At 43.7% G+C, this 23,125-nt stretch overlaps 1 protein-coding gene across 2 annotated transcripts; it reads left to right on the forward strand.

The window, feature by feature from the left end:
* The first annotated feature begins 442 nt into the window (after positions 1–442).
* On the forward strand, positions 443–23,125 carry LOC311106518 (calmodulin-1). 2 transcript variants are annotated; one of them, XR_014610334.1, is made up of 8 exons: positions 443–523; positions 682–829; positions 6,396–6,426; positions 6,972–7,115; positions 13,647–13,753; positions 16,023–16,158; positions 20,579–21,123; positions 22,686–23,125. XR_014610334.1 is itself a non-coding variant. In XM_084148870.1 (7 exons), the coding sequence occupies exons 2-7, from the start codon at positions 827–829 to the stop codon at positions 20,605–20,607; spliced, it is 450 nt and encodes a 149-aa protein (XP_084004996.1). In that variant the 5' UTR covers positions 443–523; positions 682–826; the 3' UTR covers positions 20,608–23,125. The 2 variants fall into 2 exon arrangements, 1 of the variants encoding a protein (XP_084004996.1); XM_084148870.1 differs by having other exon boundaries at positions 20,579–23,125.

The raw sequence follows: 23,125 nt of genomic DNA on the forward strand, positions 1-23,125 counted from the left end.
GGCACTGAGATGCAGTGCCTTAGACTGCTGCGCCACTCGGGAGCCAATGTTCAGGGTAAATGGAGGTTCCCCTGTCCTTATTCATAAGGGGCATTATTTTGCACAGGTTATAGGGCTAATATGTTGTGTTTAAGGCAAGGTTTGTAAATGGTGCATTAAACTTGAAAGATACATATAGTTTAGAGTTTGCATAACCTATAATAAACAGATAACACACCAATGCCTGTTTCGAATGACCTTGGTGACTTTTATAATGTTGTTGCCGTAGTGTATGCAGAGTTGCACCTGCTATGGCGCAAACCAGCATTGAATTGGGGGGAATGTGCAGTCTGCAACGTGCACAACAGGCCTGCTAGCTACAGTAAACTACAGAAGACGCAGAGCGGTCCTGTGATTGACGTGTCTCCGCCCTGTAGTGGGAGGGACTTAACACAGTCTCTGTAGTTGGAGAAATAAGGAAGTGAGTGAACAGGCTGGGGTGATGTCTAGATGCCATGCAGCTTTTGTCAAATAGACGTCAAAGGTAGATTTATTTTATTTTATTTTAGCTAACTATTAACCCTTTTCCTAACTTTAACCTAATTATCCTAACCTGGTACGTTCATTCTCCTAACCTGCTGCGTAAGTTATCCTAAACCTGCTACGAAAAGTAAATTTTAACAAAAGCTGTATCCTTTCTAGACACGACCACAGGCTGGGCTAGGTTCGCGGAGGGATACAAAGTCCCCATTCTATACACACCTCCATCCCGCTAGTGGAAACTTCATCTAAAGAACGAGCACACTCGTAGTCTGGTTCATAGATAATCAGCCTAGATCCATCAAACATGGTATGTATTTTGATTCATTTTTATATAATTAGTCAATGCATTCAATGCCACGATATAACGGGAAATGAATGAGGGTATTGGTAAAGCAATGGGGAAATCCGCTATTTTGCCATTAATATATTTACAGCATTTTATCTTACCGGGATTTAAATTAGGACGATCAAAAAGCGTGCTATTTTGCAGCTATTATATCATTGCATGGGATATTTCATCTTTAGTCTCAAGAGGGTGAGTTGATTAGATTTGGAGGAACGTTTTCAGTAGCGATGCAATACACAAGATGGAGCGGGGATTCCGCAATAACTGCGCAATTCTTACGGCATAGTAGCTGGCTCGATATCTATATCTGGGCATGTAACCAATGATAGATACTTCATTGCATGTAGCTAACATGCTGCACAGTGCAGATTTAAATAATTATTAGATTACATTAATAGTATCGGGATAACTAGCAAGTTATACTAGATGATTACAGCATAAATCTGTAGCATAAAAAGTGATTACGTTTCAGAGTCTCTGTGTGTAGGCTGGAATGGAGTAGCGCGCTAGCGAATATGGGGTAGTGCTGCACTAGAGTGACAAGCCCTTGTAGCTATGCTGCTGACATTTCTGACAGATGTCATATATGTCTGATTGATAACCCGTTTTATTAATTGGCGATCGAGTTACATATATCAACTCCTGCATGATATTAAGATTCATCTAATTTTGAGGCAAATTAATATTTTCCGTGACTCGATAGGCCTATTAGCTGCATTTTTCAATGTTGCATCATCGTGCTGTCTGTCTTGCTGCCTAGAGACTATGATGATGATAATTGCAACAATCTATTTATCGCCTGTGATCTGTAACGGAAATCCCCCCCATCTACCTCAAATGGGTGGAATCGGACAAATTGCAACATTTTATATAGTTTGGCCCGCTGGCGTTCTACAGTACAGTAGTTAGAATGTTTCTGCAGCTTCTTCACGCTCCGTTTATCTTAATGTAATGCCGACTGATTTGGTTGTCTTCTGCAAATTCTCAATACAAACGCTATGAGGCTTGTCGTTTAATCGAGTCGCCAAAGTTCTCTGGCAGTCACAGACAGCCCACTGTACAGTAGCCTAGGCAAGAACATCAACAACCGTTCAGTCTTGGGTCTGTTTGGTTTTCATAAATTAAGTCAAATGCAGAATACAGTATTTGATTGATGTTTGATGTCTTCCTTATCAAATCCGTTTGCAGTTACAAAATTATGTTTTATGGGAATTGTTATTATCAGACTAAATCAGCAATGTATTTCAAACTTCACTGTATAACTGTCAAACATCAAAACAGCCCACAATGTTGGAATAGAGTTCATTCAATTCCATATAAAAGCATCTCTCAGTCAAATGTCAGTCCTCATGTAGAAGTGATGCAGCCAGGGTGTGTTGGAGCAGGGAAAAGGCCTCTCCCAGTCAGTATATTGATTATCTATTAATTCTCTGCCCTATGGATCGTTAACAGCTCCAGGTCATCTATAAATCTCTTCTAGGCAAATCCCCGCCTTATCTTAGCTCATTGGTCACCATAGCAACACCCACCCCTAGTATGCGTTCCAGCAGGTCATCCCCAAAGCCAACACCTCCTTTGGCCGCCATTCCTTCCAGTTCTCTGCTGCAAATGACTGGAACGAACTGCAAAAATCTATGAAGCTGGAGACACTTATCTCCCTCACTATCTTTAAGCATCAGTTGTCAGAGCAGCTTACTGATCACTGCACCTGTACACAGCCCATCTGTAATTAGCCCACCCAACTACCTCATCCCCATATTGTTATTTATTTTGCTAATTTGCACCCCAGTATCTCTATTTGCACATCATCTTCTGCACATCTATCACTCCAGTGTTAATACTAAATTGTAATTATTTTGCACTATGACCTATTTATTGCCTTACCTCCATAACTTACTACATTTGCACACACTGTATATAGATTTTCTATGTTTTGTTTATTCCATATGTAACTCTGTGTTGTTGTTGTTTTTATCGCACTGCTTTGCTTTATCTTGGCCAGGTCGCAGTTGTAAATGAGAACTTGTTCTCAACTGCCCTACCTGGTTAAATAAAGGGGAAATAAAAGGAGAAGTCAAGACATGAACCACATTTTTCTCTGTGCGATCAAATATCCCATATATGGTATTGAATCACGGCATGCAGTCGGTTTCATGTTGCATACCACTGTAGTAATTGGAGTATAAATTGCGTTTTTGAAAAGTTTAACCTGTGCCCAAAACTCTGTGTAGGCCTACCATACACTCCAACACAATACAGCTATTGAAGTGGAAACAGTGTGTCTCTATTGAGATGGAAGTATCATGTAAGTAGCCCGAGCGTAAACGGACCTATCCGGTTCCTGTTCCGGCCTTGTTTGCTGGTGCATGTGGAGTAACTTAGAGGACATTTGATCCAGTGCATTGAATCATATATTTGCTTGGCAGATGGCCCCATCCTGGCCTGGGCGGGTCAGCCTGTAAACTGCTATCAGGGTTGTGTTCATTAGGCACCAAACTGACTGAAACAGAGAGGGACTCCAATTATAAGATATGCTCTTTTTAATTTTTCCATTGCAAAAAGTTTTTTCCTTGCGTGCCCAAATGAACACAACCCAGTTGTGAACTAAACTCAAACCACCACTCAGGTCAATATGGTGGCCTGGTCCTATCCTGGAGGCGGTAGTTAGCTAGCTACTGGTGCTGCTGGTTAATGCATTATAAGCTGAAAAGCCTCCCAGTACAAAAGTGTGTGTGTGTATAGTATGTCCCCGGGGACTATGGGTTTCCTTTGTTATGAGTCATATTAATATGTTGTAGGGGAAGCAGGTCCTTTGAAAGAGGCCTGTTGGTTTGCATAGTCCATATATGGTGCCTCGCTGACACTACCTACACTCGGGTGGGGTTGTTGTTCTGTGTTGTGTAAATTCATCAGTGCTTTGCTGCCTACCAGCAGATTGCTACACCCACCCAGCCCCTGTTGCCTTCCCGCTAGACCGGCCAAAAGAGAGAGGGAGAGAGGGAGCCCCAGAGAGGAAAGGCCTGTAGTAGGAGTGTGGGCCTCGTTCCAGGCAGACCCAGCCAGGCCAAGGGAAAGGAAAGGAAGGGAAGGGCTGGAGAAGGCCTGGTCGCGCAGCAGCACTGTGAGGCCCAGTCATGGAAAGGCAAGGGAAGGGATGGGCCGGTGTAGGCCTGGTCGTGCAGCAGCACAGTGAGGCCCAACTGTCTGGGAAACCGCCATCTCTGCCACGGAACCCACCCAACGCCCAGCGTTGAGAGAGAGAGGTTGAGAGAGAGGTAGAGAGAGAGAGGTAGAGAGAGAGAGGTAGAGAGAGAGAGAGAGAGAGAGAGAGAGAGAGAGAGAGAGAGAGAGAGAGAGAGAGAGAGAGAGAGAGAGAGAGAGAGAGAGAGAGAGAGAGAGAGAGAGAGAGAGAGAGAGAGAGAGACCAGTTGAAGAAAAGCCACAGCCAATGTTCATTAACCCCAACCCTTCAGAGTAAAATCATTCATCTCTGACATTTCACAAACTTGGCAGATGAAGAGAATGAGGGAGACAGGAAGAAGGAGGAGAGTAAAGCAAAGGCTATTGTCCTCCATTTTATTGAATCACGTAATGTAATTTAGCCTGGTGAACTTATCCACTATGTGGACGTATTGACCTGAGCCAGTGATGCAGCGTCAGAGCCATGTAGAGAGTATTTTGCTATCAGCCTAAGTTAAAGAGCATCTCCAAAACAAAATAATGTAATTTGAGGTCTAGGACTTAAGCTTAATCCCCCCTCTCCATTGCTCTGTGTGATCTATCAGAACCCACAGACCTTATCACTAGGAAAGGAAACTTCACCCCCCCTCCCCCCCCCACACACACACACACAGTATGCCTACGGTACAAGGAGGGGTCTTTGGTGTGTGTCATGGCATCACGTGACCATTCATATCGTTGACTGAGGCAGGTCTATGTTAAGTGTTCTCAAAACCCAGATATTGAATAAACCCAGATCTATCTATAAAGCCTAGATACATACTGTGCTGTAGGATATTTGTTCTGCTTTGGGACAGAACTGGTTGCTATGTTGTGTCACTAATTCACAGGAAACCTGGCGATGGAAACTATTGACATAGAGGGAAATGTCACTTAGAGAGTGTGTGTGTCCTGTTTTTCCCCCTGCCAGCAGCAGGCACTCAGTTACGTCAGTGGTTTGTTTGCTGTAATCATAAGCATGTTTTCCCAATCTGGGTGGGTACCTACAGGATTGTCCATTCACTCACACACACACACACACACACACACACACCCCACCAACAGGCTTTACAGGCTTTTGTAAGACCTACGCTGCTGCTGCCATTGTGTGAATGTTTGTTTGAAAGCTGAGGCCCTGTGTGCGTCTAAACTCCAAAGACTTCATCCATCTGTGGGTCTCTACTATAAAGGAGTGTTGCCAAGTCATTACACACACACTCATTAAAGCTCCCCTGACTCACCTATTAAATAGGACTAACAGAGAACATACTGGGAGGTAGTCAGGAAGACCAAACCAACTGAACACACCTCTACAGCCATTTTAGCTCTTTCAGGTTACAGCAGGCCAGGGCCAAGTTTAGAAAGCATGAAATAGGACGAAACACAGGTAGTAGGTTCTACCTGGGTAATGTTCAGAAGGGAGGAAATGTTACGTACTACCTGAGCTTGGTCAATAAGAACACTATTTTTCTGTTTCAAAAACATGTTTTTGTGTCCACTGACTGAACACAATCCAGGCTAGTCTCTGGACCAAGGTAGTCTCTGTCTGGACCAAGGTAGTCTCTGGACCAAGGTAGTCTCTGTCTGGACCAAGGTAGGGTCTGTTTGGACCAAGGTAGTCTCTGTCTGGACCAAGGTAGGGTCTGTCTGGACCAAGGTAGTCTCTGTCTGGTCCAAGGAAGTCTCTGTCTGGACCAAGGTAGTCTCTGTCTGGACCAAGGTAGTCTCTGTCTGGACCAAGGTAGTCTCTGTCTGGACCAAGGTAGTCTCTGTCTGGACCAAGGTAGTCTGTGGACCAAGGTAGTCTCTGTCTGGACCAAGGTAGGGTCTGTTTGGACCAAGGTAGTCTCTGGACCAAGGTAGTCTCTGTCTGGACCAAGGTAGGGTCTGTCTGGACCAAGGTAGGGTCTGTCTGGACCAAGGTAGTCTCTGTCTGGACCAAGGTAGTCTCTGTCTGGACCAAGGTAGTCTCTGTCTGGACCAAGGTAGTCTCTGTCTGGACCAAGGTTGCCTCTGGACCAAGGTTGCCTCTGTCCGGACCAAGGTAGTCTGGACCAAGGTAGTCTCTGTCCGGACCAAGGTAGTCTCTGGACTAAGATGGGGGATATTCCGGTTCCCCATCCAAGTCACTGGTCTGTTGAGGTCTGTAGAGGTCCCTGGTCTGAGCAACGAACAGTGTCCTCACTGTGGGGTGTTTGGACATCATTGAGGCAGGTGACAGCCAGGAGAACATGGTTAAGTAGTTTGGTATTTAGTGATTGAGTAACTGACTGACTGATGTTCGTTCTCTCTCCCTATTTTTCCTCAGGCCGATCAGCTAACAGAGGAACAGATTGCAGGTAGGAACGACTGAGTAATTACTTTAGCATGCTTTTAACACGTCTGACTCACTAATGAACGACACACGCACAAATATACATGTCCACACGCACAAATATACACGTCCATACGCACACACTCACATATATATATTATTATTATTATTATTATTATTATATACAGTGAGCTCCAAAAGTATTGGGACAGTGACACATTTGTTGTTGTTTTGGCTCTGTACTCCAGCACTTTGGATTTGAAATGATACAATGACTATGAGGTTAAAGTGCAGACTGTCAGCTTCAATTTGTGGGTATTTTCATCCATATCGGGTGAACCGTTTAGAAATTTCAGCACTTCTTGTACATAGTTCCCCCATTTTAGGGGACCAAAATTATTGGGACAAATTCACTTAAATGTGTAGTAAAACTTTAGTATTTGGTCCCATATTCATAGCACGCAATGCTATGCCCAAGAGGGCCTGACTGAGCCTGTGACCCACCCATCAGTAGGAAACACTGACTTAACCATAGAGACGTAACACCGTCTTGCATTCTCCTCCTCACAGAGTTCAAAGAGGCGTTCTCCTTATTTGACAAGGATGGCGACGGCACAATCACGACCAAAGAGCTGGGCACCGTGATGAGGTCGCTGGGACAGAACCCCACAGAGGCTGAGCTGCAGGACATGATCAATGAAGTTGACGCAGACGGTGAGTGGTGAAATAAACACACCTGATAGGTCAAAAAAACAGGAAACAGGAAGATTATAGACACAGGATCTAAACGTATCTGGTTATGTCCTCTGGATGCTGAAGTACATATTCTTTTTAGGAACGTGCCATTAGTCGTTTACTCACTCTGCCTGTTCTGAGTCACACTCGGTTGACAGTATCTTATGATGACCTCACTGTTACCTGCCTAAAGGGCTTCTGGAGTGTAACAGCTCGCTTTCCTAGTGTTGCAGTGTCAGCTTTACCAACAAGAGTAAGGCCTGTCAATGTGGTGAGTGACAGCTCTTCAAGAAGCCTGTCCCAACCCATCAGCTTATCAACACATCTCACTCCTGCCTACATAGTTATGGCTGAATCAACAGCGAATCATAAATGGCACCCTATTCCTTTTCTAGTGCACTACTTTTGAGCAGGGCCCATAAGGGGGTGCCATTTGGGATGCACTTTGAGTGATTGAGAATGAGGGTGTTCATGGTGGAAGTTGGTCAGCAGCGTCTTTGACTCTTAATGATGTTGGAAATGGAACCTGTCAGTCGTCTAGGTGGCCGGTCAGGCCTCTGAAACCGCGGTGATGCCCTGTCAGCTTCTAGGGTTTTGGTAAATGGGGCCATATCGATCGGACCGCCATATTGATCGATCTCACCGTGGCTTGGCTCACTGTATCTATCCAAAGTTCTCCCTTCTCGCTCTGTTCTCTCTCTCTGTTCGCTCCTGTTCTGTACATCATTCTCTCTCTTGCTGATGCAGTCTGATGAAGGTAATACTACAAATAAAAGGGCTTACATAACCTCTGCTCTGCTCTACGTTTCGCTTCGTACATTCAGTATCTCTTATCTCTCCTCCCCTAAACTCTCCTCCCCACCCCTCCCCCCTCTCCTCTTTGTACATCCAGTAGCCTCATAGTGATGTCAACAGCAGGGCCACAGATTCTCCCTCTCCTCTCCTCTCCCTCTCCTCTCCCCTCTCGTCTTTGTACATCCAGAAGCCTCATAGTGATGTCAACAGCAGGGCCATAGATTCTCCCTCTCCTCTCCTCTCCCTCTCCTCTCCCCTCTCGTCTTTGTACATCCAGAAGCCTCATAGTGATGTCAACAGCAGGGCCATAGATTCTTTACCAAACAAGCAGAGTGGATGACAGAGGAAGTAGAGAATGAGGTTAGCTTTACCTCCGAGAGCTGTGCTGTTGGTCTCTGTGAGAGGAGAGGCTTTACCTCAGAGAGCTGTGCTGTTGGTCTCTGTGAGAGGAGAGGCTTTACCTCAGAGAGCTGTGCTGTTGGTCTCTGTGAGAGGAGAGGCTTTACCTCAGAGAGCTGTGCTGTTGGTCTCTGTGAGAGGAGAGGCTTTACCTCAGAGAGCTGTGCTGTTGGTCTCTGTGAGAGGAGAGGCTTTACCTCAGAGAGCTGTGCTGTTGGTCTCTGTGAGAGGAGAGGCTTTACCTCAGAGAGCTGTGCTGTTGGTCTCTGTGAGAGGAGAGGCTTTACCTCAGAGAGCTGTGCTGTTGGTCTCTGTGAGAGGAGAGGCTTTACCTCAGAGAGCTGTGCTGTTGGTCTCTGTGAGAGGAGAGGCTTTACCTCAGAGAGCTGTGCTGTTGGTCTCTGTGAGAGGAGAGGCTTTACCTCAGAGAGCTGTGCTGTTGGTCTCTGTGAGAGGAGAGGCTTTACCCCAGAGAGCTGTGCTGTTGGTCTCTGTGAGAGGAGAGGCTTTACCTCCGAGAGCTGTGCTGTTGGTCTCTGTGAGAGGAGAGGCTTTACCTCAGAGAGCTGTGCTGTTGGTCTCTGTGAGAGGAGAGTCTTTATCTCCGAGAGCTGTGCTGTTGGTCTCTGTGAGAGGAGAGTCTTTATCTCCGAGAGCTGTGCTGTTGGTCTCTGTGAGAGGAGAGGCTTTACCTCAGAGAGCTGTGCTGTTGGTCTCTGTGAGAGGAGAGGCTTTACCTCAGAGAGCTGTGCTGTTGGTCTCTGTGAGAGGAGAGGCTTTACCTCAGAGAGCTGTGCTGTTGGTCTCTGTGAGAGGAGAGGCTTTACCTCAGAGAGCTGTGCTGTTGGTCTCTGTGAGAGGAGAGGCTTTACCTCAGAGAGCTGTGCTGTTGGTCTCTGTGAGAGGAGAGAGGGAGAGGCTCTGAAGTAGTGTTTGTGGTTCCCTGGCATAGCTTTTTTTCTCGCTGTTGACGCCCTCCACCCCGTGTGAAAAATATTTGAATTTATTGGTTTCAACAGAAAGTTTTGCAGCCCTGGATGTTTTCTTAGGGGCCTTTCCGCCTTGCCTAGGAAAAGCTATGAGGGAATACTAGCCTGTGGAATGAATGTCATCATCAGTAGAATGAGTCTGCTTCCTGTAGTTTGCGTCAGCAGTGCCTCCTTATATAGCCTATATGATCACACCATCTCACACTCATTCCCTCGCTCCATCTTTCTCCCACCCACTCCATCTCCCCCTCTCGTACGTCACAGGCAGAGTCAAACCCAAGAGTCAGTCAGCCAGCTCTCCATCACTCCAGACCTCCTCTTCCAGTGGTGCTTTTCCTGCCTTGCTACCTAGTGTCTAAACACACATATGCACTCACACACCTAGTTGACAGAGTGAGAGTGTGTGTGTGTGTCCCTGTGTGGCTCTGTCTGTGTCTCTGGGTGTTAGTTAACAGGTCATTAGATAGCCCCTGGCCATTAGATCACCATCTTCCCCATCATCCCACATCCCACTGCCGACACCAACGTACTGTATGTCCAGCCAAAGAAGTATAAGTCTACCCATCACCTTCCCATTGTTCTAGAAATTCTATTTTTATGTGCATCCATCCATCCTCCACCACCCATGAGCCCACACATCTTTAGAGGCAGCTGAGGTCTAAATAAACAGGTTTGATTCTGGTTAGAGGTTATGTCAGGGATCCCACTGCTGCCCCTAATATACATCCATCCACCAGACATAAGCCCACACATCCTGTGACCCCTGACTGGGAGGCCTGGGGCCTGGTTAGAGAAAAGGGAGAAGGATGGGTGCTGGTTAGACACCCCCCCCCCCGATAACGATTTGGTTTGATTAGAGAACAAATCGATTTGATGCCCTCACATTTGTTGCATAAACACATTCATTTTCCATTCTAAATTCAAATCTGCTGCTGATGAGCTGGGCTTCTGAGCTTGTGTGTGTTTGTGTTTTTGTAAATTACAAATCAACTATGACATAGCCAATGCATATACAGTGGGGGAAAAAAGTATTTAGTCAGCCACCAATTGTGCAAGTTCTCCCACTTAAAAAGATGAGAGAGGCCTGTAATTTTCATCATAGGAACACATCAACTATGACAGACAAATTGAGAAAAAAAATCACATTGTAGGATTTTTTATGAATTTATTTGCAAATTATGGTGGAAAATAAGTATTTGGTCACCTACAAACAAGCAAGATTTCTGGCTCTCACAGACCTGTAACTTCTTCTTTAAGAGGCTCCTCTGTCCTCCACTCGTTACCTGTATTAATGGCACCTGTTTGAACTTGTTATCAGTATAAAAGACACCTGTCCACAACCTCAAACAGTCACACTCCAAACTCCACTATGGCCAAGTCCAAAGAGCTGTCAAAGGACACCTGCACCAGGCTGGGAAGACTGAATCTGCAATAGGTAAGCAGCTTGGTTTGAAGAAATCAACTGTGGGAGCAATTATTAGGAAATGGAAGACATACAAGACCACTGATAATCTCCCTCGATCTGGGGCTCCACGCAAGATCTCACCCCGTGGGGTCAAAATGATCACAAGAACGGTGAGCAAAAATCCCAGAACCACACGGGGGGACCTAGTGAATGACCTGCAGAGAGCTGGGACCAAAGTAACAAAGCCTACCATCAGTAACACACTACGCCGCCAGGGACTCAAATCCTGCAGTGCCAGACGTGTCCCCCTGCTTAAGCCAGTACATGTCCAGGCCTGTCTGAAGTTTGCTAGAGTGCATTTGGATGATCCAGAAGAGGATTGGGAGAATGTCATATGGTCAGATGAAACCAAAATATAACTTTTTGGAGGACAAAGAATGCTGAGTTGCATCCAAAGAACACCATACCTACTGTGAAGCATGGGGGTGGAAACATCATGCTTTGGGGCTGTTTGTCTGCAAAGGGACCAGGACGACTGATCCGTGTAAAGGAAAGAATGAATGGGGCCATGTATCGTGAGATTTTGAGTGAAAACCTCCTTCCATCAGCAAGGGCATTGAAGATGAAACGTGGCTGGGTCTTTCAGCATGACAATGATCCCAAACTCACCGCCCGGGCAACGAAGGAGTGGCTTCGTAAGAAGCATTTCAAGGTCCTGGAGTGGCCTAGCCAGTCTCCAGATCTCAACCCCATAGAAAATCTTTGGAGGGAGTTGAAAGTCTGTGATTCCCAGAGACAGCCCCAAAACATCACTGCTCTAGAGGAGATCTGCATGGAGGAATGGGCCAAAATACCAGCAACAGTGTGTGAAAACCTTGTGAAGACTTACAGAAAACGTTTGACCTGTGTGATTTCCAACAAAGGGTATATAACAAAGTATTGAGAAACTTTTGTTATTGACCAAATACTTATTTTCCACCATAATTTGCAAATAAATTCATAAAAAATCCTACAATGTGATTTTCTGGATTTTTTTTTCTCATTTTGTCTGTCATAGTTGACGTGTACCTATGATGAACATTACAGGCCTCTCTCATCTTTTTAAGTGGGAGAACTTGCACAATTGGTGGCTGACTAAATACTTTTTTCCCCACTGTATAGCACAATGTTTCATTTCACCCCCATCTCAAAATGGAATGATTTTGACAGTTTGGATGTTTTTAGAGAGCTTATTTTCTCATTCTGCTTTGGCCATGCAGAGCACCTCGCAAAAGTGATTCCTCGTTATGAAATGATCAACTTTACCCTGTATATCTGTAAATGACCATATACTGTACACTGACTGTTTTTAAAGCAAAACTACCAAAACTATTGCTGATGGTGAACCTTAACAATTCAAATAAAATCTATTGTAAGGCCCATTCAACAGGTATCGCCAGATGAGTTGTCTCCGGTAGCTTACTTTTATTCCGGTAAAACACTATTTTCAACAGCGCATAGATAACAATAACCTAGCAAATTACATAGGTTGTCACTCAATTAATAAAGCCTAATATCGCACAAGCCATTTTAGCATTTGAATGCTGAAGGTGCAAGATCAGGAACAGGCCTCCTACCTCCCGTTGGTCAGCGCGCGAAGCTGGGCACAGTGTGCAGTTTGACTAGGCTACTGATATTCCCTGGGGTTGTTCGGCATGCAAAATCACTTGTAGGTCAATGACTGTCAACACAGTTACATGCTTAGTTCCACACTGAAGGAGAGGACGCATCAGTTGTCACAAAAGATTAGGTATTTTCGTAAAGGTAGCAAAAAAGTGATATGAGCCCCCAAAATGTGAATCAATCGATTTTCTGACCGATGCATGCTACGTTTGGATCGGTTTGGGCCAGACCGATGCAGTCCTATCTTAATGGGATACTTCCGTATTTGGGCAATAAGGCCCTTTAGCATGCTAGTAGATACCCATAGACTTCCAGTCATTGCTCTAACGCTAGTTAGCGTTAGCTCGCGAAACGAACTCTAACTTCCTTTATACTGGACACAACGCAGTGAATAACTTAAAGAGACTTAAAAATGACTCTGTGGAGGTAGATAAAGGGCCTCATTACCAATACCCAGAAGTATCCCTTTAAACATTTGAATCAGGGACTGATGAGTATAAGTGAATCGTTACATCCTTAATTATCATCATAGGAAAATTCTAGCTAGGCAACCAAGCATTTGTCTTTATTTACACAGAGTTTTTCTAAATCATTCGATTTTCTGCATAGTCTTTCTTCATTTATACAGTTTTTCTAATCAACAGCAGATGTACAGGTAACTGACAAAATGGAAACACTTGAGTAAATGAGGGATACAAAGTATATTATAAGCAGGTGCTTCCACACAGGTGTGATTCCTGAGTTAATTAAGCAATTAACATCCCATCATGCTTAGGGTCATGTATAAAAATGCTGGGCAGGCCATTATGTTGGCCATTATTTGGCTACCATGGCTATGCCCCCATAGGATGACAATGCCCCCATCCACAGGGCACGAGTGGTCACTGAATGGTTTTATGAGCTTGAAAACGATGTAAACCATATGCCATGGCCGTCTCAGTCACCAGATCTCAACCCAATTGAACACTTATGGCGAGGTGCCTGAGACAGGGTTTTCCACAATCATCAACAAAACACCAAATGATGGAATTTCTTGTGGAAGAATGGTGTTGCATCCCTCCAATAGAGTTCCAGACACTTGTAGAATCTATGCCAAGGTGCATTGAAGCTGTTCTGGCTCGTGGTCGCCCAACGCCCTATTAAGAGACTTTGTTTCCTTTTTTCTGGCAGTTACCTGTATGTTCTACTTTTATCTCTATCTTATTCTTGTATTGCACTCTGCACCTTTAACTGAATGTGGTAGTTCTATCTCCAATCCAGGCAACGGCACCATTGACTTCCCAGAGTTCCTGACCATGATGGCCAGAAAAATGAAGGACACAGACAGCGAGGAGGAGATCCGTGAAGCCTTTAGGGTATTCGACAAGGTAAGGTACTACATGTACTCAGCTACGATTTTATCATGTCAATCTTGGTGGGGCAAACCCCCCCCCCCCAAAAAAAGTTTTGCTATGCATGCCAGCAAAGCCACTACACAACACAACACTAAACAATACATTAATTGGACTATAATGGTGACAAACAGTGCCCACAAACAGTTAGGGCCTACATAAAGCTGTCCCAACAACAGTCCCAACATCTTACCACTGCTACACCTGGCTATCAGCAGAGCCTTGTCTGGTAGCGAAACAGTTAACTCAGCCTCATTTACTGCCTTAAAAAAAAAAACAGTTGATATGGCTGACTTGCTTAAACAAATGTGGTTTCTACTGACAATTGAGATGTACAAACTATGGCATAAGGGGACGACGAGCAGATAAGAGGCAATATAACTATTTGTTCAGCACTTTTGAAATGTACAGCAACAGAATTCAGAACATGGGCCGTTCTTACAGTATTCTCCCTGTACACCAAGTCAGAATCGTACGATAAATAAAGGGGGTATATAAGCAGACAATGAAAGCTCTTACAATATTTGATGATGACATTTCTCTAAAACAGGTTATAGGATACATGTGCACCACCAAGTCAGAACAGTAGGCTAAATTATGAGGGGAAAAGGGACCAAATTATTAGAATGAGGCACATGGGCTACTAACGGCTTACTACACAACATACACTTAGTATTACTTTTTAGCTACAGTATACATATCTCCCTGGCATATTACATCATTTATGCAGCAGCATACAATACATATTTGGACTCACCTTGTTGTGCTGTGCTCACTTGAACAGGAAGGTGGTGCGGCGGTCCTTGGTGGGCAAATTTTGTCATCACTTGGTCATCAAAGTCTGCCATTCTCTGGATTGATGGTGCTTTCAAGACAACTGGGAACTGAAAAAAACAAGGACGAATCATGACATTAGTGATCTTCAGGTCGGAGCTCTAGAAAGAGGCCCGGGTTCCCGACTTAGAATTCCGAGTTGGATGACCATTCAAAACTTATTTTGCCAGTCGGAGCTCGTTTTTATCCGAGTTCCCAGTTGTCTTGAACTCACTGAAGTCTGAGATTTCCGATTTTCCAGTTGGTTTGAAAGCGGCAGAAGTCATGCTGGATTGACAGCATGGCCAATGTTGAATGTTTATCCTTTTTAAGCTTTGAAAAGAGCCCCTTATACCCAGATTTGGACCACACATCAACTCCACTGAATAGCAGGCTAGTGATTGCGTTTCAATGCTTGCAGTTAGCCACTGATTCCTTCTAAACCACTCTTTGTTGAATTTGCAATTTCCAACATGTTTATGTCCAATGACCGATGAGCACCGATACATTTTATCTATACTTTCTCTTCATAATTTCTCTTAATATTACAAGGATTGAAAAGGATTTGCCAGTATATTGTCGACTTGATTCATGATGATGACTGCTAGCTAAGATTTTGAAAGTATGATGTTGACATGATCAGTCCAATCAAAGCTACTGTAGGTATAACGTGATTTTATGTCATTTTATCTGTGGCCAATGACCTTGAGGCTTCTTGGATGGGCACTTCTAATGTAACTCTATGGCAGCACCCAAGGGTCTTGAATTTTTCGAGCTCTCCCCGTAGATTTTGCGGTGACGTGGTGTCCCCATGAGTGACAGAACACTGAGCCAATCACGGCGCAACTAGAGAACATTACCAACCGTTACGCTCCGTATTTTCAGTTGGCTGCCCCACCACCACAGAAAGCACTGAGCTAGGTTGAAACACCTGCATTTTGGAGCTGCCTTACTCAAGAAAGCAAAAGAGAGACCATGTTTGTATGCGGCTTTATTAACTCAATGATTTATAAATGTTTGTACATTGTTTGCAGACTGATATGTGACATGTATTAATGCCAAAATAACATGCAAAAAGGGTGGGGCTCAAAACATTTGGGGCTCCTCCCCACCTGTCCTGAATGACGGGACGCCAAAGCATGTACTACCTTGGAGAGTAGAGACTATTATCCTCATAGGACAATTTTGCTTCGTTATAAACTAGTAAACAGTCAACTTTCATAAAATGTACCCACCTTTTGATAAACACGTCGTCAAACTCTTCCTGTTATGGTGATGCTATATATATCATTAACCGTCCAATGGGATTTGATTCTCCACTCATCATTACCCAATGGGGATTTGCCTCGGTTATATCCTGATTGCTCACCGAATGGGAATGCCTTTCCATCTATTCTCACCCAATGGGATTCCTTCTCTCCTGTGTCTCCAGGACGGAAACGGCTACATCAGCGCCGCAGAGCTCCGCCACGTCATGACAAACCTGGGGGAGAAGTTAACAGACGAGGAGGTAGACGAGATGATCAGAGAAGCAGACATTGATGGAGACGGACAGGTCAATTATGAAGGTAAGAGGACAGATCTTGCCCTGTATGATTAACCTGCCACATGTAGCAGTGGTTATTAGTGGTTATTAGATGGGAGGGAGGGAGACAGACAGACAGACAGACAGACAGACAGACAGACAGACAGACAGACAGACAGACAGACAGACAGACAATGAAGGTAAGAGGGCAGAGTGGGGTAAGTTCAGCCACCCTTGTTTCTAGAAAACCATACATAAAGTTAATCATTTGACCAAATATTTAGGAAGAGGTCATCATTTCATGGAGTCTGAGAAGGGAGAAACCATGGTAACACTTTACTTGACACCCAGTGTCATAACCATGTCATAATACACTAAATATACAAATGTATGTGGACACCCCTTAAAATTAGTGGATTTGGCTAGTTTAGCCACACCCGTTGCTGACAGGTGTATAAAATCGAGCACACAGCCATGCAATCTCCATAGTCAAACATTGGCAGTAGAATGGCCTTACTGAAGAGCTCAGTGACTTTCAATGTGGCACCGTCCTAGGATGCCACCTTTCCAACAAGTCAGTTCATCAAGTTTCTGCCCTGCTAGAGCTGCCCCGGTCAACTGTAAGTGCTGTTATTGTGAAGTGGAAACATCTAGGAGCAACAATGGCTCAGCCGCGAAGTGGTAGGCCACACAAGCTCACAGAACGGGACCGCCGAGTGCTGTAGAGCGTAAAAAATTGTCTGTCCTCAGTTGCAACACTCACTACCGAATTCCAAACTGCACAAGAACTGTTCGTCGTGAGCTTCATGAAATGGGTTTCCATGGCAGAGTAGCCGCACACAAGCCTAAGATCACCATGCGCAATGCGAAGCGTCGGCTGGAGTGGTGTATAGCTCGCCGACATTGGACTGTGGAGACGTGGAAACGCGTTCTCTGGAGGGATGAATCCGACGGACAAATCTGAGTTTGGCAGATTCCAGGAGAACGCTACCTGCCCCAATGCAAAACTGGGTTTGGCGGATGCCAGGAGAACGCTACCTGCCCCAATGCATAGTGACAACTGTAAAGTTTGGAGGAGGAGGAATAATGGTCTGTGGCTGTTTTTCATGGTTCGGGCTCCTTAATTCCAGTGAAGGGAAATCTTAATGCTACAGCATACAATGACATTCTAGACGATTCTGTGCTTCCAACTTTGTGGCAACAGTTTGGGGAAGGCCCTTTCCTGTTTCAGCATGACAATGCCTTCATGCACAAACCATACAGAAATGGTTTGTCGAGATCGGTGTGGAAGAACTTGACTGGCCTGCGCAGAGCCCTGACCTCCACCCTATCGAACACCTTTGGGATGAATTGGAACGCAGACTACGAGCCAGGCCTAATCGCCCAACCTCACTAATGCTCTTGTGGCTGAACGGAAGCAAGTCCCTGCAGCAATGTTCCAACATCTAGTGGAAAGCCTTCCTAGAAGAGTGGAGGCTGTTATAGCAGCAAAGGGGGGACCAACTCCATATTAATGCCCATGATTTTGGAATGAGACATTCGACAAGCAGGTGTCCACATACTTTTGGTCATGTAGTGTATGAAATAATACCTGACATAACCTATCATAATATGGTCATTAACACTGTCATGACCCATATTTACACCTGTTGTGACATACACTACCGTTCAAAAGTTTGGGGTCACTTAGAAATGTCCTTGTTTTCGAAAGAAAATCAATTTTTTTGTCCATTAAAATAACATCAAATTGATCAGAAATACAGTGTAGACATTGTTAATGTTGTAAATGGCTATTGTAGCTGGAAACGGCAGATTTTTTATGGAATATCTACATAGGCGTACAGAGGCCCATTATCAGCTATTCCATGCAAGAAATTGCCAAGAAACTGAAGATCTCGTACAACGCTGTGTACTACTCCCTTCACAGAACAGCGCAAACTGGCTCTAACCAGAATAGAAAGAGGAGTGGGAGGCCCCGGTGCACAACTGAGCAAGAGGACAAATACAGTGGGGGAAAAAAGTATTTAGTCAGCCACCAATTGTGCAAGTTCTCACACTTAAAAAGATGAAAGAGGCCTGTAATTTTCATCATAGGTACACGTCAACTATGACAGACAAATTGAGGGAAAAAAATCCAGAAAATCACATTGTAGGATTTTTAATGAATTTATTTGCAAATTATGGTGGAAAATAAGTATTTGGTCACCTACAAACAAGCAAGATTTCTGGCTCTCACAGACCTGTAACTTCTTCTTTAAGAGGCTCCTCTGTCCTCCACTCGTTACCTGTATTAATGGCACCTGTTTGAACTTGTTATCAGTATAAAAGACACCTGTCCACAACCTCAAACAGTCACACTCCAAACTCCACTATGGCCAAGACCAAAGAGCTGTCAAAGGACACCAGAAACAAAATTGTAGACCTGCACCAGGCTGGGAAGACTGAATCTGCAATAGGTAAGCAGCTTGGTTTGAAGAAATCAACTGTGGGAGCAATTATTAGGAAATGGAAGACATACAAGACCACTGATAATCTCCCTCGATCTGGGGCTCCACGCAAGATCTCACCCCGTGGGGTCATAATGATCACAAGAACGGTCAGCAAAAATCCCAGAACCACACGGGGGGACCTAGTGAATGACCTGCAGAGAGCTGGGACCAAAGTAACAAAGCCTACCATCAGTAACACACTACGCCGCCAGGGACTCAAATCCTGCAGTGCCAGACGTGTCCCCCTGCTTAAGCCAGTACATGTCCAGGCCCGTCTGAAGTTTGCTAGAGTGCATTTGGATGATCCAGAAGAGGATTGGGAGAATGTCATATGGTCAGATGAAACCAAAATAGAACTTTTTGGTAAAAACTCAACTCGTCGTGTTTGGAGGACAAAGAATGCTGAGTTGCATCCAAAGAACACCATACCTACTGTGAAGCATGGGGGTGGAAACATCATGCTTTGGGGCTGTTTTTCTGCAAAGGGACCAGGACGACTGATCCGTGTAAAGGAAAGAATGAATGGGGCCATGTATCGTGAGATTTCGAGTGAAAACCTCCTTCATTCAGCAAGGGCATTGAAGATGAAACGTGGCTGGGTCTTTCAGCATGACAATGATCCCAAACACACCGCCCGGGCAACGAAGGAGTGGCTTCGTAAGAAGCATTTCAAGGTCCTGGAGTGGCCTAGCCAGTCTCCAGATCTCAACCCCATAGAAAATCTTTGGAGGGAGTTGAAAGTCTGTGTTGCCCAGCGACAGCCCCAAAACATCACTGCTCTAGAGGAGATCTGCATGGAGGAATGGGCCAAAATACCAGCAACAGTGTGTGAAAACCTTGTGAAGACTTACAGAAAACGTTTGACCTGTGTCATTGCCAACAAAGGGTATATAACAAAGTATTGAGAAACTTTTGTTATTGACCAAATACTTATTTTCCACCATAATTTGCAAATAAATTCATTAAAAATCCTACAATGTGATTTTCTGGATTTTTTTTCTCTCAATTTGTCTGTCATAGTTGACGTGTACCTATGATGAAAATTACAGGCCTCTCTCATCTTTTTAAGTTGCACAACTTGCACAATTGGTGGCTGACTAAATACTTTTTTCCCCCACTGTACATTAGAGTGTCTAGTTTGAGAAACAGACGCCTCACAGGTCCTCAACTGGCAGCTTCATTAAATAGTACCCACAAAACACCAGTCTCAACGTCAACAGAGAAGAGGCAACTCCGGGATGCTGACCTTCTAGGCAGAGTTGCAAAGAAAAAGACATATCTCAGACTGGCCAATAAAAAGAAAAGATTAAGATGGGCAGTCTGAGATATGGCTTTTTCGGGTGTCAATTAAAGTGTTACCGAAACCACATTGAAAAAGTGGTAAGCAAGTTAGGTCCAAAAAACAGATTTTCACCATGTCAAATTAATTTGTATCTAAACCAAAGTAGATAATTTTAAGATTGTTCAATACATCAGTTGGGGTCACTATAAGCTTCAATATGAGGTCCTAAACCTAGCATGAAAGTGCATCCTTGTAGCTGTGTGGGTTAATATAGTCAAATGTTTGCCTTGGGGTAAGTTCAGCCAATGGCAAGTTGAGCAAATTAAAGCGTTTTCTTTTCAGGCGTAATGTAAGTCATTATCGCTGGGATATGAGGTAACAACACTGCCTATGTAAATAATGTTTTTTTGAAGGTACAAAGTGTTTGTTAGGTGTTAAAATGATTAAAAGGCAAAAAAATGATTTGTGATTGTGTTGAATTGGGAAATAAAGATAGACATGGTTTTTACAAGGTAGTGGTAAGATTTCATTCAGTACAGAAATGTGTAGGCGGCTTAATTTACACTGTCCTGGATTTACACAATGGGTTAATGGGGTCCAATGAGCTACAGTATGTTCCTAATCTTTGTCTTTGTGTTCTTTCATTCATTCTCTCTCTCTCTCTGTCTCTCTATCTCTCTCTCCTTCTACAGAGTTTGTACAGATGATGACTGCAAAGTGAACCTCGCCCGACTTGCCCCGTTCCCTCTTAGAAAAAAAAAAAAATCTGTTTTACTTACCTCTTGGAAAAACAACTGTTTTCATTTATTCATACCGTTTCTCTATAGAAAATAATTGAATGTTGAAATAAAATATCTTTCCACACACAATTTTTTTTTTTGGGATATAAAACGTATACAAAAAGTGTCTGCATGATATGATTAGTGACCCTGTCCCCCAGAAAATGAGTTTAGCATCAGTACTTTAAAGATGAAAAAAGTAATCCTGTAATAGCTACCTTCAAACTGAAGCAAGGCATTTGGAACCCATAGAACCTTGGAACCCCTTCCAGGTTCCATCCATCTGCTAGTGGTGATGTTTGGGCTGGCCATCTCTCACTCTCTCTCCTTTCTCTCTCTCTTCTCTGTTTTCTGGGCTTCATGCATGCAGCTTGTGACTGGAGCACTCCCTGCAGCCAATCAGAGTGTGCTGATTACACAGGGGCATCGTTGGTATTGTTGGTTTGGTACAGATTTTTGTATTTGGAGAGGAACCCTAGTGATATGGTATATGAAAGGAAAGATGGTTCTTATTCACGCTGAAAGTGGAATGGAACTTATTTATATATATATATATATGCGCTACCAGTCAAAAGTTTTAGAACACCTACTCATTCAAGGGTTTTTCTTTTATTTGTACAATTTTCTACATTGTAGAATAATAGTGAAGACATCAAAACTATGAAATAACACACATGGAATCATGTAGTAACCCAAAAAGTGTTAAACAAATCAAAATATATTTGAGATTCTTCAAATAGCCACCCTTTGCCTTGATGACAGCTTTGCACACTCTTGGCATTCTCTCAAACAGCTTCACCTGGAATGCTTTTCCAACAGTCTTGAAGGAGGTCCCACATATGCTGAGCACTTGTTGGCTGCTTTTCCTTCACTCTGCGGTCCGACTCATCCCAAACCATCTCAATTTGGTTGAGGTCGAGGGATTGTGGAGGCCAGGTCATCTGATGCAGCACTCCATCACTCTCCTTCTTGGTAAAATAGCCCTTACACAGCCTAGAGGTGTGTTGGGTCATTGTCCTTTTGAAAAACAAATGATAGTCCCACTAAGCCCAAACCAGATGGGATGGCATATCACTGCAGAATGCTGTGGTAGCCATGCTGGTTCAGTGTGCCTTGAATTCTAAATAAATCACAGACAGTGTCACCAGCAAAGAACCCCCACACCATCACACCTCCTCCTCCATGCTTTACGGTGGGAAATACACATGCGGAGATCATCTGTTCACCCATACCGCGTCTCACAAAGACACGGCGGTTGGAACCAAAAATCTCAAATTTGGACTCTAGACCAAAGGACACATTTCCACCGGTCTAATGTCCATTGCTCGTGTTTCTTGGCCCAAGCAGGTCTCTTCTTCTTAATGGTGTCCTTTTAGTAGTGTTTTTTTTTTGTTGCAGCAATTTGACCATGAAGACCTGATTTACACAGTCCCCTCTGAACAGTTGATGTTGAGATGTGTCTGTTACTTGAACTCTGTGAAGCATTTATTTGAGCTGCAATTTCTGAGGCTGGTAACTCTAATTAACTTTTCTGGGTCTTCCATTCTTGTGGCAGTCCTCATGAGAGCCAGTTTCATCATAGCGCTTGATGGTTTTTCAAAGTTTCAAAGTTCTTAATTTTCCGTATTGACTGACCTTCATGTCTTAAAGAAATGGACTGTCGTTTCTCTTTGCTTATTTGAGCTGTTCTTGCCATAATATGGACTACCTTGTCACAACACAACTGATTGGCTCAAACGCATTAAGAAGGAAAGAATTTCCACAAATTAACTTTTAAGAAGGCACACCTGTTAATTGACATGCATTCCAGGTGACTACCTCATGAAGCTGGTTGAGAGAATGCCAAGAGTGTGTAAAGCTGTCATCAAGGCAAAGGGTGGCTATTTGAAGAATCTCAAATATAAAATATATTTTGATTTGTTTAACCCTTTTTTGGTTACTACATGATTCCATATGTGTTATTTCATAGTTTTGATGTCTTCACTATTATTCTACAATGTAAAAAATAGTACAAATAAAGAAAAACCCTTGAATGAGTAGGTGTGTCCAGACTTTTGACCGGTAGTGTATATATTTTTTTTAATGACAAAAGAATATTACATTTTCAAAATGTTTGGCATGTTTTTTTCTTTTGTTATGTTATTTGGAGGTCCATCTAAAGTATTTGTGCGTACCTGCTCTGAAGAGGAGTGATAGAAGGAGTCTTACGGCTACCTCTTTCTGGCAGTAAGGGAGATTCACTGGCCTTCACGTTTTTTTCTTTCTTCAGTGTTCTCGACTTGGACAGGAGTGTGACGAGATTGTTGTTGTGTTTATCTGCAGTATCCATTCTGTAGGTAGGAGTTTCAGCACAAGAGTCTTCTCCACTGTTCATCTGAGTTCACTTTACATTCATTCCAAGTTTTACATGCTAGTCTTAATATTTTTGTTTTTCAAATAAAAAAAGACCATGGACTTTGA

This window comes from Coregonus lavaretus (genome assembly GCF_964263955.1).
Source record: "Coregonus lavaretus genome assembly, chromosome: 31".
Classification (NCBI taxonomy): domain Eukaryota; kingdom Metazoa; phylum Chordata; class Actinopteri; order Salmoniformes; family Salmonidae; genus Coregonus; species Coregonus lavaretus.